We start from the raw sequence: 15259 nt of genomic DNA, 5'->3' as shown, positions 1-15259 counted from the left end.
ATTTTAGGACTTAAAAAACCTAAGAGAGTTCATTGCTTATGAACATAAAAAAGTCCTACATCAAATACAAATAGGAGTCCTTGAATTTGAAATAAAAGGACACCAGGCAGTAACTCAAATCCACATGAAGAAATAAAGAGCATTGGTAAAGGAAGATTTACATAAATAAATATAAAATAAAATATAGAGCTTTTTGTTTGTTTGTAAACTCTTTTTTTTCTATCTGATTCAAAAGATGAATTTATAGAAAAATAACTACAAATTTATGCTGATGGCCACACATATATAAAGATTTAATTTGTGATGATAACCTAAAGCGAGGAAATGGAACTATATAAGAACATAGTTTTTGTATACTATAGAAACTAATGTGGCATTAATCCAAACAAAATTATTATACATTGTGAGGTTAACAACATATTCCAGGCCAACTATCAAGAAAATAACTAAAAAATATATATGAAAATAAATAGCAAGAGATTTAAAATGGTACTCTAGAAAATACCTAACACAAAAGAAGGCAGTAATAAATGATTTAAGAAACAAAAAAGATGTGACATGTTAAAAAAAAACAGCAGTTGTAAATACTAATTTATCAGTAATTGCATTAATGTGAATGAATTAAACTCTGTAATAAAGAAGCAGAGGGGACACCTGGGTGGCTCAGTCAGTTAAGCATCTGCCTTTGGCCCATGTCATAATCCCAGGGTCCTGGGATCAAGCCCCACATCAGGCTGCCTGCCCAGCATGGAGGCTGCTTCTCCCTCTCCCTCTGCCTATTCCTCCCCTTGTTTATGCTCTCTCTCTGTCAAATAAATAACTAAAATCTTAAATAAAATAAAATAAAGAAGCAGGGATTGGCAGAATGGGGAAAAAGAACATGATCCAACTGTATACTGCATACAGGATACATACTTAGATTCAAAGACACTAATAGATTGAAAGAAAAAGGATGAAAAACATTTCATTCAAATGGTAACCAAAAGAGCACTAGAGTGGTTACATTAATTTCACACAAAATAGAATTTAAGACAAATATATTACTAAAGACAAAAACATTTTATAATGATAAAATGGTTAATCTACTGCTAAGATGTAACAGACTCATAGGCACATAACAATAGAAATCCAAAATACATGATTCATAAAACTAACATATTTAAATGGGGAAATAGATAATTCAACAATAATAACTGGAATTTTAATACCCCACTTTCAATAGCAGACAGAACTATCCATTGTTCTATCAGCAAGGATCAGCAAGGAAATAGAAGACTTAAAAAAAAAACAAACAAACAAACCTATAACCCAACTAGACCTAACAAACATCTATATAACATTCCACTCAATGACAAAAGAATACAGATTCTTTTCAGCTATACATTGAATATTTTTCAGGATGGATCATATAATAGCCCATAAAATAAGTATGAATGTATTTAAAGGAATTTAAGTCATACAAAGATTTAGTATTTAAATACAAAATCATTTTGTTCTTCAATAAAAATGAAATGAAATGAAAAGTCAGTAACGAAGGAATTGGGGAAATCCATAAATACGTGGAAACAAAACAACATATGCCTAAATAACAAATGGGTCCTGCCCCTACAAATCACAAGTGGAATTATACAATACTTTTAGATAAATATGAAAATAAAAACAGAACTCATCAAAATACGACATGCCCTTAAAGAATGCTTAGAGGAAATTTTACTGATATTAATTCTTCTGTTTATTTAAAAAGAAAAAAAGATCTAAAATCACATAACCTAATCTAATCTTTCATGTTAAGACACTGAGAAGAGAAAATTAAATCATATTAAATTGAAAGAAGGAAATAATAAAAATTAGAGTATACACAACTTAATTAAAAGATTGAACAATAGTAGATTAAAAAATTAAAATTGATTCTTTGGAAAACCCAATAAAATAGACAACTGGCAAGACTGGCCACAAAAATGAGGAAATACTCATATTACTAAAATCATAAATGAATGAGCAGAAATTAGGCAAGAAAATGAAATAAAAGGCCACAAAAAAGGGTATTAGAACTAGTAAAACAGTTTCAGTAAGGTTGCAGAATACAAGATCAATGCACAAAAATCAATTGTATTTCTAGACCCTAACAACGAATCATCTGCAAATGGCTTCATTTTGGGTCATGATCTCAGGATTGTGAGTCAGAGCCTCATGTAGGGCTCTGTGCTCAGTGCAGAGTCTGCTTGAGATTCTCTCACTCTCCCTCTGCCTCTCCCCCCACTCATACTCGTGCTCTCTTCCTCTCTAAAACAAATAAATAAATAAAATCTTAAAAATCTTTTGCATTTACAAAAGCACTAAAAAGAATAAAATACTTAGGAATCAACTGAACATGAATAGTATAAAACCTTTTATCTGAAAATTATAAAACACCATTGAAGGAAATTACAGGTATAAATAGATATAAAGACATCACATGTTCATGCGTCAGAAGACTTACTGTCTTAATAACAATATTTCCAAAATTGACCTACAGACTCAACACAATGCCAATCAAAATCCCAGGTGGCTTCTTTGCAGAAATAGACATGTTTATCCCAAAATTTGTAAGAAAATGCAGGGACGCAGAATAATCGAAATGATCTTGAAAAAGAATAACAAACTTGGAGGACTCATATTTCCAGATCTCAGAATTTAATACAAAACTATGGTAGGGAAAGTCAGTGTGGTACTGACACAAAGCTAGACATACAGATCAAAGAAATAAAACTGAGACTCAGAAATAAACCCATACCTTTGCAGTCCATTGTTTTTTGACAAGGGCACCAAAAAGAGTTCAAGAAAAACTGATGCATGGACAACTGAATATCCACATTGAAAAGAATGAAATTGGATCCTTTCCTGAAACCAAACATAAAAATCAACTCAAAAGGAATCACTGACCCCCATGTAAGAGCTAAAAAAATAAAATTCTCAGAAGAATTTTATGTTGGAGTAAATCTTTACGACCTCAGGTTAGCTATTCCACAAAAGCACAAGCAACAAATGATGAAATACATCACTGGAATTCATCAAAATTTAAATTTTGATGAGGAAATAAACTTTGATGAAGAAAAATTATATGAAGAAAAAAGGACAAACCACAAAATGGGAGAAGATATTGGGAGACCATACATCTGATAAGGGACATATATTTAGAATATATGAAGACCATATACAACCCAATAATAGAAAGACAACAACCCAATTTAAAAAGTGGGTAAAGGATCCGTATAGACATTCCAACAACATACAATGGCCCATAATATCCTCACAAAAGATGCTCAACTTCATTAGCCATTAGGGTAATTCAAGTTAAAACCACAATAAGACACCAATTTATACTCATTAGGATGGCTATTATTAAAAAAAGGGGGGGAATTATTTTTTTAAAAAGGATGTGGAGAAATTAGAACTCTTACATATTGCTGGTAGAAATGTGAAACGAGGTAGCTCCTAAGGAAAACTGTATAGCAGTTCCTCAAAGAATTAAACATTGAATTAATATCTGATTTAGCAATTCTACTGCTGGATATATACACGAAAAATCACAAGCAGGAACTCAAACAGATATCTGAGCACCAATATTCATAGCAACATTATCCACAATATCCAAAAGGTGCAAACAACTTAAATGTCCATCAACAGATGAATGAATAAACAAGATGAAGTATATCCATACAACATAATATCATTCAGCCATAAAAAGAAATGAGGTATTGATACATGCTACAACATGGCTAAGTGAAGGGTGCCAGACAAAAGAGACCTCATGCTGTCTGATTCCCATTTCATGAAATGACCAGACAAATCTAGACACAAAAATAGGCTAGTGGTTTCCAGGGGTGTGGGCAGAAAAAAATGGGGAGTAACCACTACTAGGTATGGAATTCCTCTCTGAGTTATGGAAAATGTTCTAAAATTGGAGTGCTGGTTTCACAAATCTGTTTGCACACTAAAACCCGCTGAATCGTATGCTTTAAAAGTATTTATTTCATGGTATTTAAATTATAACTTAATAAAGCTTTTGTTATATAAAAATGTTAGAGCTGGGATCCCTCAGAAAGGACCCAGCCCCCTCCCACACCCAACACACACAACTTGTGTTTCAGGTTGCTGAGGACAGGTTGTGTTTCAAGTTGCTGGACAAGGAAAATGTGATAGCTTCAGAGGTGTGCCAAAGGGAAAAATGAGGGATGTGTTTCCTCTGTCATATGGATTTTCATTGGTGGAGGGGGCTCAGAAGAGTATTTGGTATCAATGTAAGATGATTACGGAGGAGGAGACAAGGCAGCAAGTGGGCTTAAACAGAGAGAAGGCCAGAGAGGGCTCCCACCTTCTTGTATGCATCTATATTTACCAGGAGACTGGAAAGTCTCAAACAGCTGAGGGGCCAAAATAACATACAGAATGAATAGATCAGGAATACAGGAAAAGGGGCTTTGCAAGACCTCAAGACCAGAGGGTATGGCAGGGATGATGGATTTCAGTAATAAATGACAGAAGGTGACCCAAAGCCAAGAAGAACTAATACTGGTTACTGATGGAGAGGTCACAGATACTGACACTTACTAAGGAAATGAGGTACCTCAGGAACCAGGAAGGACTTGTATTAAAGGGTATCTTGCTGTCCACTATAAGAACAGCCATGGGGGTCCCTGGGTGGTTCAGTCAATTAAGTGTCCAACTCTTGATTTAGGCTCAGGCCATGATCTCAGGGTCAGGACATTAAACTCTGAGTGGGGCTCTGCACTGGGTGTGGAGCCTGCTTAAGATTCTCTCCCTCTGCCCTCTACCTCACCCCTTGCAAGCTTGCTCTCTCTCTCTCACTCTCAAAAAGAAAAACAAACAAACAAAAAAACCCCAACAACCATGATGTTGAGCAAATTTACTCCTGCACTTAAATAGAATTTTGGGGAGAAGGAAAGGATGAAACCTTAAAGATAAGAATAGTCCTGATAGGAAATTCAAATTTTGAATTAAGTTTAAATGCTGAAACACTGGGATTTTACCCACGGAATCCTAAAGTACTTGGAAGAGACTAAGTTTTAAACTACAAGGGAAGAAGTTATCATGAATGTATAAGACAATCTCTCTTTTGCTACTATAGGGTAAAGTTGTTGGTAAGCTATTGAGTTCAATTAGATGAGAGAAAAAAATTACATTTCCTCATCACTGTGTCAGAATGAGTAAACTTTAAATCTCCTACAGTCCATTCAGGGTACTCAAGGAATGGTCCTGTTCCCAACGCTAGGAAAAATGATAATTATGTGACAAAATAGAAGTGTTAGCTAACGCTACAGTGGCAATCACATTGCAGTATCAATATATCAAATCAATCCATAGCACACCTTACATTTACACAATGTTGTCAAGTAAACATAGCTCGATAAAATAATTCTTTTGAAAGAGTGGTCATGAGGTAGCCTTATGGCCAACCAAGCAGTCAGATATAGGCTGAACTTTGAGACTGAAGAGGGAAAACCATTGTGATGGAGTGAAAAGCAACAGGCTGAAAGTCAGCAGGTCTGGCATTGAGTTGGGGGTGCCTCCAACTGGCTCTTGACTTTCAACGTTACTGAATCTCTTCTGGTACTCATTTGCTTGGCCTGTGAAGAAGTCTAAATAGATACCTAGCAAGATTTCTTCCAGCTCTAAAAAACTGATTCTCAGGTCTTGTATGCCCAGTTTGGGGAAATATCTGCCACTTCTGGGCCAAGTTCAAATAGGTATTATCTTAAGAGATGGAACTCATCTTTCTTTGGTCATGCCCCTGGAAGCTGGGCTGAGGGCAATCAGATATGAAGTGTAATTACCTGGAAAGTGTCGATGGACCTTGGTTTTGCAGCTACATTTTCCAATTAGCTCAGGAGTAAAGATATCATTGTGACAGCTGGCACAGTAAAAGAAGGCTCTGGACAACGAAAGCAAATCAAGAATGACTTATGTGAGGCTTAACACTAAGCATGGTGCTGAATCAGTTTGCCATTGAGTTGCATTTGCTTTAGGACTTTCTCCCTATAAAGTAATAAAAAAATTACCTTATCACTTCCTTTGCAGATTCAGCAATAAAGAACCCTAGTGTGTTCTTACGCAGCTTAACCTGTACAGGTGGGTTTAGCAGCAGACTACTGGAAACAGAAAATAAAAATACAGTAATTTTCCCCTTTAATTTGTATGGAAATATTTGGTGCTTCATTCTGTCATTACCAATGGATTCCCTGAACTGTAGAGTTAATAAGACTCCATCCCCTTCTACTGCCAAATAGGGTAGAAAAACTGCATTTGATTGCTGCTAAATATCCAGAAGGGAGTCAGGTCACAACATGATTACTGAGTTGCACACAGCTGAGCTAAGGGTGAACTCCTCCCTGGACTGCATCCTAAACCTAAAATGGATAAACCAACTCAGATGCATGAAGCCTTGCTAATTTAGCCTACTCAATGCCACAGCCACATGGTTGCAAGTCTTACAGTCATAGTAGTGGTGTTTATCTTTAGGCTACTTGTCCTATAGAATTAAATTATGCCTAGTTAACCAGCTGGATTCAAAAGTTCCTTTTATTTGCTTATGCAATTTTTGATCTTGCATATTTCTTTAGACTTCATTTTTTTTTCTATCTTGATTGCCAGATTTTTGAGAGCAGGAACCACATGAATTGTTTCTATTGCTACATGAACACTTTGATTTTCTCTTTCCTTATTGTTTGTGTGTTTGAAAATGACATCTTACAAATTTCACCCATGAGACTCCTTGATGTAGTACTACATCACAACTGTTTGAATTCCCCACATTTCTCCTTATGTTTTTCAGGCTATCCCATTTTTATTTCCTTTAATTCAGACCCTCAACACAATGAGGTCTTATAAACTTGAAAGTACCATTACTTCATTTGCACATGGTAAAAGTACTCCTTTACTTCCTTAAAACACTCCTTTTATATTAACACTGGAAAGAAGTCAAATATTAATTTTGGCAAAGCTTATTCTGTTGTTAGGGTACTCCAAAGTAACTTCTGAGTTTAAGAGCTTTACAAAAATAAAAGGGGTTGTGCCACAAAAGCTCTTCCACACTATGCCAAGAATCAAAAGATGCTGGGTAGCTGTGTTGATGCTATATTGAGGTAGTTTATTATCTGAGACACTGGATGGCATTTTCCAAATGTTTACTGACTGATATTAAAGAGTAGAATAAACGCTTTTAACTTTGAAAGGAAAAGAACATGGATTTGTGCCCCCATCATTGGCTGATGTTCACTAGCTAGCAAACATAAACGGAGTTGTATCTTCATAGCTCTTATTTTTAAGGCAGTGCCCTCTGAACTCATATTAAATATTTAGTAATGGGGGCTCCTGGGTTGCTCAGTGGGTTAAGCCTCTGCCTTCGGCTCAGGTCATGATCCCAGAGTCCTGGGATTGAGTCCTGCATTCAGCTCTGCTCAGCAGGGAGCCTGCTTCCTCCTCAATCTCTCTCTGCCTGCCACTCTGCCTACTTGTGATCTCTCTCTCTCTGTCAAATAAAAAATAAAATCTTTAAAAAAATAAATATTTAGTAATGAAGATACTGTCACAATAATAGCTGCGGTTGCATTTGAAAGGAGAGGTGAACTCCCTTTGGACATTTTTCCAAACTGGCTTGAAATCCCTTTCATGAATCATGGCCACTTGCTCTCTAGAGAATGTTTGCTACTGCAACAAACTTAGAACATTATCTGACTGGGGTCAGATCCAGCTTTATCACTTAGCAGATAATAAATTATTCCCTAAGACAAATCCATATGATTGTCAAGGGCTTTTTGAACTTTTTTTTTTTTTTAAGATTTATTTACTTATTTGAGAGAGAGAGAGAGAGAGAGCGAGAGAGAGAAAGAGGGCACAGGCATGCAAGCCGGGGAGGGGCAAAGGGAGAGGGAGAGAGAGAATAGTAAGCAGGCTCCACTCCTAGCTTGGAGCCTGATGGAGGGCTCCATTTCACATCCCTGAGATCACAACCTGAGCTGAAATCAACAGTCGGATGCTTAACTAAGGCACCCAGGTGACCTGGGCTTTCCCAAGTTTTAAAGTCTATTCAAGTGTATCGATTAGAAGAGAAAATAAAAGGTGAGAAAAGATGGGTTTTCCCTCCAGTTTTTCTGTATACTAGTCTAAACCTCAGCCATTGAGATGCCCTATTTTCCTCCCACTTATGGCTACAGTGGATTTAGTACAGCATAGTGATGAGGATCACCACCTCCCTTGCTGAGTTCAGATGCTGGCTCTGCCACTTGGGACTGATGTGAGTTTGGGAAAATTATTTAACTTTTCTGGGCCTCATCTTCCTTCTCTATAAAATGGGACTAAGAAGTATACCCATTGTTGTAGAGATTCAAGAGTTTATGTAAGCAAAGTGCCTGTAGCATTGCTGGTCACGAACTGGCAATCATGTAAAAGACTGCTATTAACCAAATCAGGATTTAATCTCTTTGATTCACCTGACTCTTCGGTGAGAAACCAAAGTTAAATGTAAGTTAGAGCACGATCCTCTTTCATTAGGGGTACATATGTGCTAGATAATAAACAGCATCAAGGAAATTAGCTGCCTAATAAATGTTTGTGTTTCTGTTCTGTGATGTCCCATAGTCATCCTAATAAAGTTTAAAGAAATCTAGGATGCTGAAGTTGGAAGGGGCCTCAAAAACATTTGGTCCAGTAGTTTATAAATACCAGCAAAAAAACTGACTCTATCATGGGGTCTTCAAAAATTCTCTGGTCCTACCCTTGGAGATTTTGATTTTGTAAAGATCAGAGTGGGATTTTGGAATCTATATGCCTTTAAAGCTTTGCAAATAGTTCCAATGCATAGCCCATGTTGCTGAAGGCAAAGTTCTGGACCAGTCTAAAACTCAAACTGCCTGGTTTATGGTTCTAAGACTCCATCCTTTTTGCTGTAACCTATTTCTGACAGAAAGGCCATTTGTGCACAGATTTAAATTCTGAGATTTTCTTGAGCATGGCAGGATTGTTAAATAGAATTAAGCCAGCTAGATGATACTATTTGTTATTCTCTCCTTAGTGACTTCCTTTGTACAGTACCCTGCTGACTTCTTTTGCCCAGATGCATTTTGCAATATCTCTACTTAGATTTTTCTTCTGTCCAACATTTCATATAAAATTGTTCCTTTGTAGTCTGTCTGATATCATTCAAACTTGTTGAATTTTGACTATTTCCCTATAATTCTAAGGCTCCTGATAATGTCAGTTTTAGAACTAGAAAGGGTCTCAGGTATTAACATGACCTCCTCGATTCACAGAGAATGGATGTTTCTCCAACACCACAGAGCTAGCAAGTCATAATCAGGATCAGAATTTGGTCTGTTGATTCCAATTTAATTCAACTTAGTTTTCCACTAAAAGAATACATAAGCCAATATAATAGTCTTTCTTGTTCCCCAACCTATTTAAACCCTCAGTTTTTCTCATTTTTCAGCATTTTTTATTCTCTCTATATATATCATAGTAGTTGATTTGCTGTTTTACTAGATTTTTTTATTACATGATAAATTATTTTAGTTCTCATATTATTCATTATGGGTTCTCAAGAAATTCCAATGGTCTAATAATGTTGATTCTCTCTTTTATCTACTCTACCAAAAGCAGACTTTGTCCCATAATCTGAATTCCCATTTTGCCATATTTTACAGCTTAGTTTGTAAAGCTACAGTTTATGGGAGCATTTATTGTCATAAATAATTCTATCTCATGGTACTATTTCATGGCCAAGACTTATAAGATCTAGTAGTAAATTAAAAGGAACCCCAGATCTGAGAAGGAGAGCATTTCTTCTCTCCCTTGCTCATGAGAGAGAATTTGGGGAAGGCCATGGGAACAAAGGCAAAGCACCTGTCCACCCACTAGGGTAACCATTCTAACTCCAATCATTAGATTCTAACCCCAATCATTAAAGACAATACAAAGTGCACCACAGCAAACTGGGTGCCCAACAGGCTGGCTCTCAACAAATGGCAATATCTTAGTTATGTCTGTATTTTTGGAGAAGTCTTAATCATAAAGATTCTCCTTTTACAAAACTGAAAAGATTCAAAGTCTCATTGGTACCAGTAACCATGAAACGTGGATTTGTGTTCGATGGCTATCAGCATAAGTCCCAGCTTCACAAAGCAGAGCCTAGGGAGGAAGACAAGTAATTGTGAGGAAAGAGGATAGCAGGGTGCTAATTCACAAGAATATGACCAACACTCTGTGCTCTGTGCTGGGAAAACACTAGTACCTCAGCAGAGGAAGAGACCAAGTCAATCTATTCTAAAGTTTATCATAGCCAGCATGGTGATTATGTCTCACACAGAATGCAAGCTTCTCAATTGCACAGATGCAGACTTGTTCATTCTTACACTTCAGTATTTATCATGGAGCCTGGCCTACAGTGGTCCCCCCAGTGAACATTATTGAAAGAATGTCATTGCATGAAGAACGAGGAAAGCATTTCTTTTAACTTACCGGGAAACGTCAGGAAAACTCATTCCAGCAAAGTCATCAGAGAGACGTTGAGTCAGGATTTTGTTCTTCAGGCCATTAAAGAAATATTTTTGCCAAGGCTGTTTAGGAAAAACCTGGAATACACAAGCATGCCTCATGTAGAACTTGGACATGGAATATGGGATGTTATAATTCAAGTTGTATGTCCTGCTAAGCAGCAAACCAGCACCCATTGCACTTAAATTATAGAAAAGAGATTTGTCCTAGTGGTTCACTGAAGAAATGTCAAAGGAAGAACTAAAACTCTACCATACACCTCAACTATTTACACTAGAGAGTTCAGAAGAAAATGAAAGCATAATGAGTTGGTTTCTTCCCAGATGGCATTCATGACACCTTGTAGAAACTGAAATTCTCCCAATAATGTCAGCAAGGTAGACTGGTTTTTGAGTCAGTAACAATAAGAGGAGAAGGACAATATGGAATCTAAGTTGTCTCTCCATAAATACAGTTGCTTAAGATTTTTTTTTTAACATATTAAGTTTTCCATTGACTAGCCATATGCCACAAAGAAAAAACATTCAAGGCTTCTGCCCAGTATCAGAACTTCTCATAGCTTCAAATGAACTTAAGGAGCCATCCTGATCAATGGACATGAGATAAAAATCAGGGACAGCAGCAGGTTTCCAGAGAAAATGAAGAAGGGGAGAGAGAAGGATATCTCTCACAAAGGCTGAATACAGGCTATGCAGGGTTTGGGCTGTTGGGTAACTCATCTCTGATATTTGTATAAGAACTCAGAATTTTGTTATGCTCTCCATACATTCTCATCATCTTCCCCATCTGTTGCCATGAGAACCCCCACCACACTGCTCCTTCATGGCAGGACAGGCTCCTCTTAAAGCCCAGAAACCTAGATGAATGTCTGGAATTCCTATAAGTTCTGAAACACTGTGGCTGTGGAGGGTTAAGGTTAGTTCAGAAATATTCAGACGACCAGCCTGTGCTTTAGAAAACACAACACAACACACACACACACACACACACACACACAGAAAAAATATTCTGACTTACAAAAAAGGACTACTCATATCAAGCAATCCAAGCACTCGCTCTGCAATCCCCCATTCCAAGATTCAGCCAAATCTCCTGCCTTCTCCCACTCTCTTAAATTTTTCATCGAAGAGTACTCACTTCACTGGGAGTCCCTATTTAAGTCTCCATAACTAAAAAAAAAAAGGTGGGGGGCTTAATGTTTGTAATGTAAATGTTTCAGTTTTTGACAGGGGGTAAAAGAATGATAGAGATGGAGAAGACTTCCTGTGATCATTTTTTTTTTTTTTTAAAGATCAGAACAGGAAACAGGAGGATAAGATAGAGTTTCGATTTACATAGTAGAATCAGGGAGCTCAAGTATGTCAACTGGAGTAGATTTAGTCCAAGTTTAAGCCTAACGCAATGCTGTCTCTGCCTTGAAGAAACTGGAAGTGCTCTTTGAACTATAATTTCTCACCATATAATTAATATAGTTGAAACGCATATCATTGATCCAAGGTCTTGGAATCTGAGTACTTGAAAGTTTTACAGATACTAATGTCATACTCAGAAAAATCAGGTTATGAGATGAATAACTCTCATTTTATTGATCCAGAAGCTGACAGAGAAAGTGTCTAATCCAAGAAAAATCGATCATAAGACACTAGAGCCCTAGTTGTTAAATCTGTTAATAGTTTATTATAGGATCTAAAACACCAGAGCTATGAGTATAACATTAAAAAAATCTTACCTTGACCCTGCCTGGTTTAGGATATCTGAAAGTAGGTTTTAGACTTCACTCCCCCTGCCCAAAAATATCATAACCACAAATTTCTCTCAATTCCTATGAATATCGATAGATGATCATCTTCAGTGAGATGGTTACAACTTTAGATCACACAGAAAGAACAACAATATAATATAGGGTTGGTTTTAAATATCTTCCTCCTCTACTTTCATGAAAGACATGAAGTCTTCATAAAGAGCTCTCATTCCATTTCCATTCTCCAGCCATGGAGATGTTATCGTGTTACTATGTAGACTGTGTATACTATGATACTACTGTCATTCACTCTTGCTAATGTTTTCCAGTCTTTAAAGTGTCCATAGACCAGCAGCCTACACACTCCTGGGAGCTTTTTTCAGAAATGAAAGCCCCACTCAGACTTTTGGAATTAGAATCTGCATTTTAACCAGACCTCCAGGGGATTTGCCCACACAATTCATGTTTTGGAAGCACCCTTTCAAACATCCCTGTCCTTGAGACTTGGTGAAGAGGGATGATTTCAAACCCCCAGAGGGGCAGCAGTTTACAAATTCCAATATCTGCGTTGGAGACTCCATGGAGAGCCCAAGCGAGTCACTGTACATGAATACATGTATCTTGCAGAGCAGTTATCTTGCACTTTCTGAGTACACAGCACAGGCAGAGACAATTTACTCACAAGCACTTTTCAAGGACATACACAGTAAGCAGGAAGAGGAGGGTAAGGCAGGTTCATTATAGTGTCATCAAGGCTCATTCCTACTGTCTGATGTCGTCTCTATTTATCTGTATATGATATTTCCTCCAATGCACAGAAGGAATTATAGAAGAATTCCATGTTTTCCAGCTAGCATTTTGCTGGCCAGAGTATCTTTCATGGTTTTTTTATTTTGTTTTGTTTGTTGGTTTGGGATTTTTTGTTTGTTTCATTTTGTTTTAGATAGTACCAGGGACAAAACCAAAAAAGATGTAAATTTTTTTTTAAAATTTATTAATGAAGGAAATAAAGTGTAAAGAAAGGCCAAGAGGTAAATTGAATATAAGAGAAGGCATATGTAGACTCCTAATAAATGGAGAGGAAAGGTCACTCTCTGGAGAGCCTCCAGACAATGGGAAATTGGGTCCAGCTGAGGTTGGAATCTTTCTTGGATCATTTCATGCAGGTGGCATTCCAAAGGCTGTACTTTGTGCTTATAGCAGTCGTCCCAATAACCCCTTGACCACTTATTTAGTCTCAAAGGCATCAAAGGACATGATATATGGGGGATTGTGAGTAGATACCCAACAACCACAGGTATCAAGCATAGTGGTAAGATATTAGGTCAGACAATTCTACCTCTTCTACTCATTAACTTAACTATACAATCAAGTTAGTTAGTTTCACTGACCCATTACTGGGATTCTACCTTGAAATATTATCAATGGGAAGCATAAGGTATTTAAAATGAGTGACATACTAGGTACTCAATATGTGGTGACTATTGTTGTTATTGCATAGAATGTTCCCAAAATAACCTGAAAATTAGATTTGAAATGTTATTTGTTCCGTGAATATGTTTATTATCATGAATTTAATTTATATTTATATATAATTTTACCACTAATAAAAAAACCTCTATTTTTAATTTTTTTATAATCCTCTATGGATTTTTAAATTTTTTCTTAATATTTTCTAATTCAAATTTTAAAAATTAATACGAACAATTCAGTTGCATCAGTACATTTAGAATGTTGTATAGTCACTTCCCCTATCTAGTTTGAAAATACTTCTGTCAAACCAAAGTAAAATCCCTATCCATTAACAAATTGTTCTCAATTCTTACAACTCTCCCCAATGTCTGCTCTTGGCAACATGGATCCAACCATCAGCATTCTGTCTTCTATTTATTTTGGTTATTTGATATAAACAGAATTAATGAAATATGTGAGATTTTATATCAGGCTTTACAGCATATATCCATGTTATAGTATATATCCATGTTACAGCATATATCCATGTTGCAGCATATTCCAGTAGTTCATTTCTCTTTATGGCTGAATAATATCCCCTTATTCCTATGTTACAGTTTGTTTGTCCATTCAACAACTGATAGAGATCTAGGCTATTTCTGCCTTTTGAATATTGTGAATCATCCTCCTATATAACCTTTATTTTTATTTATACTTCTGCCTTTAATAACTCCAAGTACTTCTACCTTTATGTTCATAACATCTGGACTGCAGGTAGAAAGCAAAGCTATGATTTCTATTTTGCAGATAAATATTCTTAGACAAGAATAAGATCAATAATCTCTTCAAGGTCAGCACCATACCTGGGACTTCAGTTAGACCTCTCAATCCTTCATAGTTCAAGTGGAAGTCAAATCTCATTTCTTGGGGCCTTCTTGCTTTCCTCAATTTTCTATTTCTGATCCTAACTTGTGAGGATATGGGGGAAAAAGCCAAGATTCAACAACAATTTACAAGGTTACCTTTTTGTTTTGTTCAACAAATAGAGACGTTAGAAAGGTGCACATGCCTGGCACCAGACAGCCTTGGGCAATGAAGCCAAGCTTCAGCTCAGCAAAGCAGATGATGTTGTCTCCAGTACTCCAGCTCCAGCTGGGGATCTTTGGCAGAAAAACCTGTTTCATGGTAGAAAGTAAGTCAGATGTTAAGAAGAAATATAATTCAAGAAAGTTTTTTTCTGAATGGACATCTTTCTTGCATTTGTTTCAAAGCATTTACTTGAAAGCATTTATTGTGTCCACGTCAAGTGGAAGTGATAAGAACAAATTCAGCTTTTAAAACCTGTGAGTCACTTTTTTTTTTTTTTAAAGATTTATGCATTTGAGAGAAAGAAAGAATGAGCAGGAGGAAGAGCAGAGGGAGAGGAAGAAGCAGACTTCCCGCTGAGCAGGGAGCCAGACATGGGGCTTGATCCCAGGACCCGAGATCATGACCTGAGCCAAAGTCAGAGGCTTAACA

General features: G+C 36.6%; 1 protein-coding gene across 4 annotated transcripts in view; it reads right to left on the bottom strand.

Moving 5' to 3' along the window:
* The window catches only part of KCNU1 (potassium calcium-activated channel subfamily U member 1), a 163567-nt gene that overhangs the window by 88409 nt on the left and 59899 nt on the right, over nucleotides 1-15259 (bottom strand). For all 4 annotated transcript variants that reach the window (XM_047717060.1, XM_047717061.1, XM_047717062.1 and 1 more), the window contains 5 exons: nucleotides 14764-14916; nucleotides 10513-10625; nucleotides 10114-10182; nucleotides 6060-6149; nucleotides 5835-5932 (listed from right to left, as the gene is read on the bottom strand). In XM_047717060.1, the coding sequence (XP_047573016.1) occupies nucleotides 5835-5932; nucleotides 6060-6149; nucleotides 10114-10182; nucleotides 10513-10625; nucleotides 14764-14916 (523 nt within the window). The remainder of the gene's footprint in view (nucleotides 1-5834; nucleotides 5933-6059; nucleotides 6150-10113; nucleotides 10183-10512; nucleotides 10626-14763; nucleotides 14917-15259) is intronic.

The sequence above is a fragment of the Lutra lutra genome, chromosome 2 (genome assembly GCF_902655055.1).
Source record: "Lutra lutra chromosome 2, mLutLut1.2, whole genome shotgun sequence".
NCBI lineage: Eukaryota > Metazoa > Chordata > Mammalia > Carnivora > Mustelidae > Lutra > Lutra lutra.
Note: the sequence above shows the minus strand (reverse complement) of the source record. Positions and strands in the feature narration are given on the sequence as shown.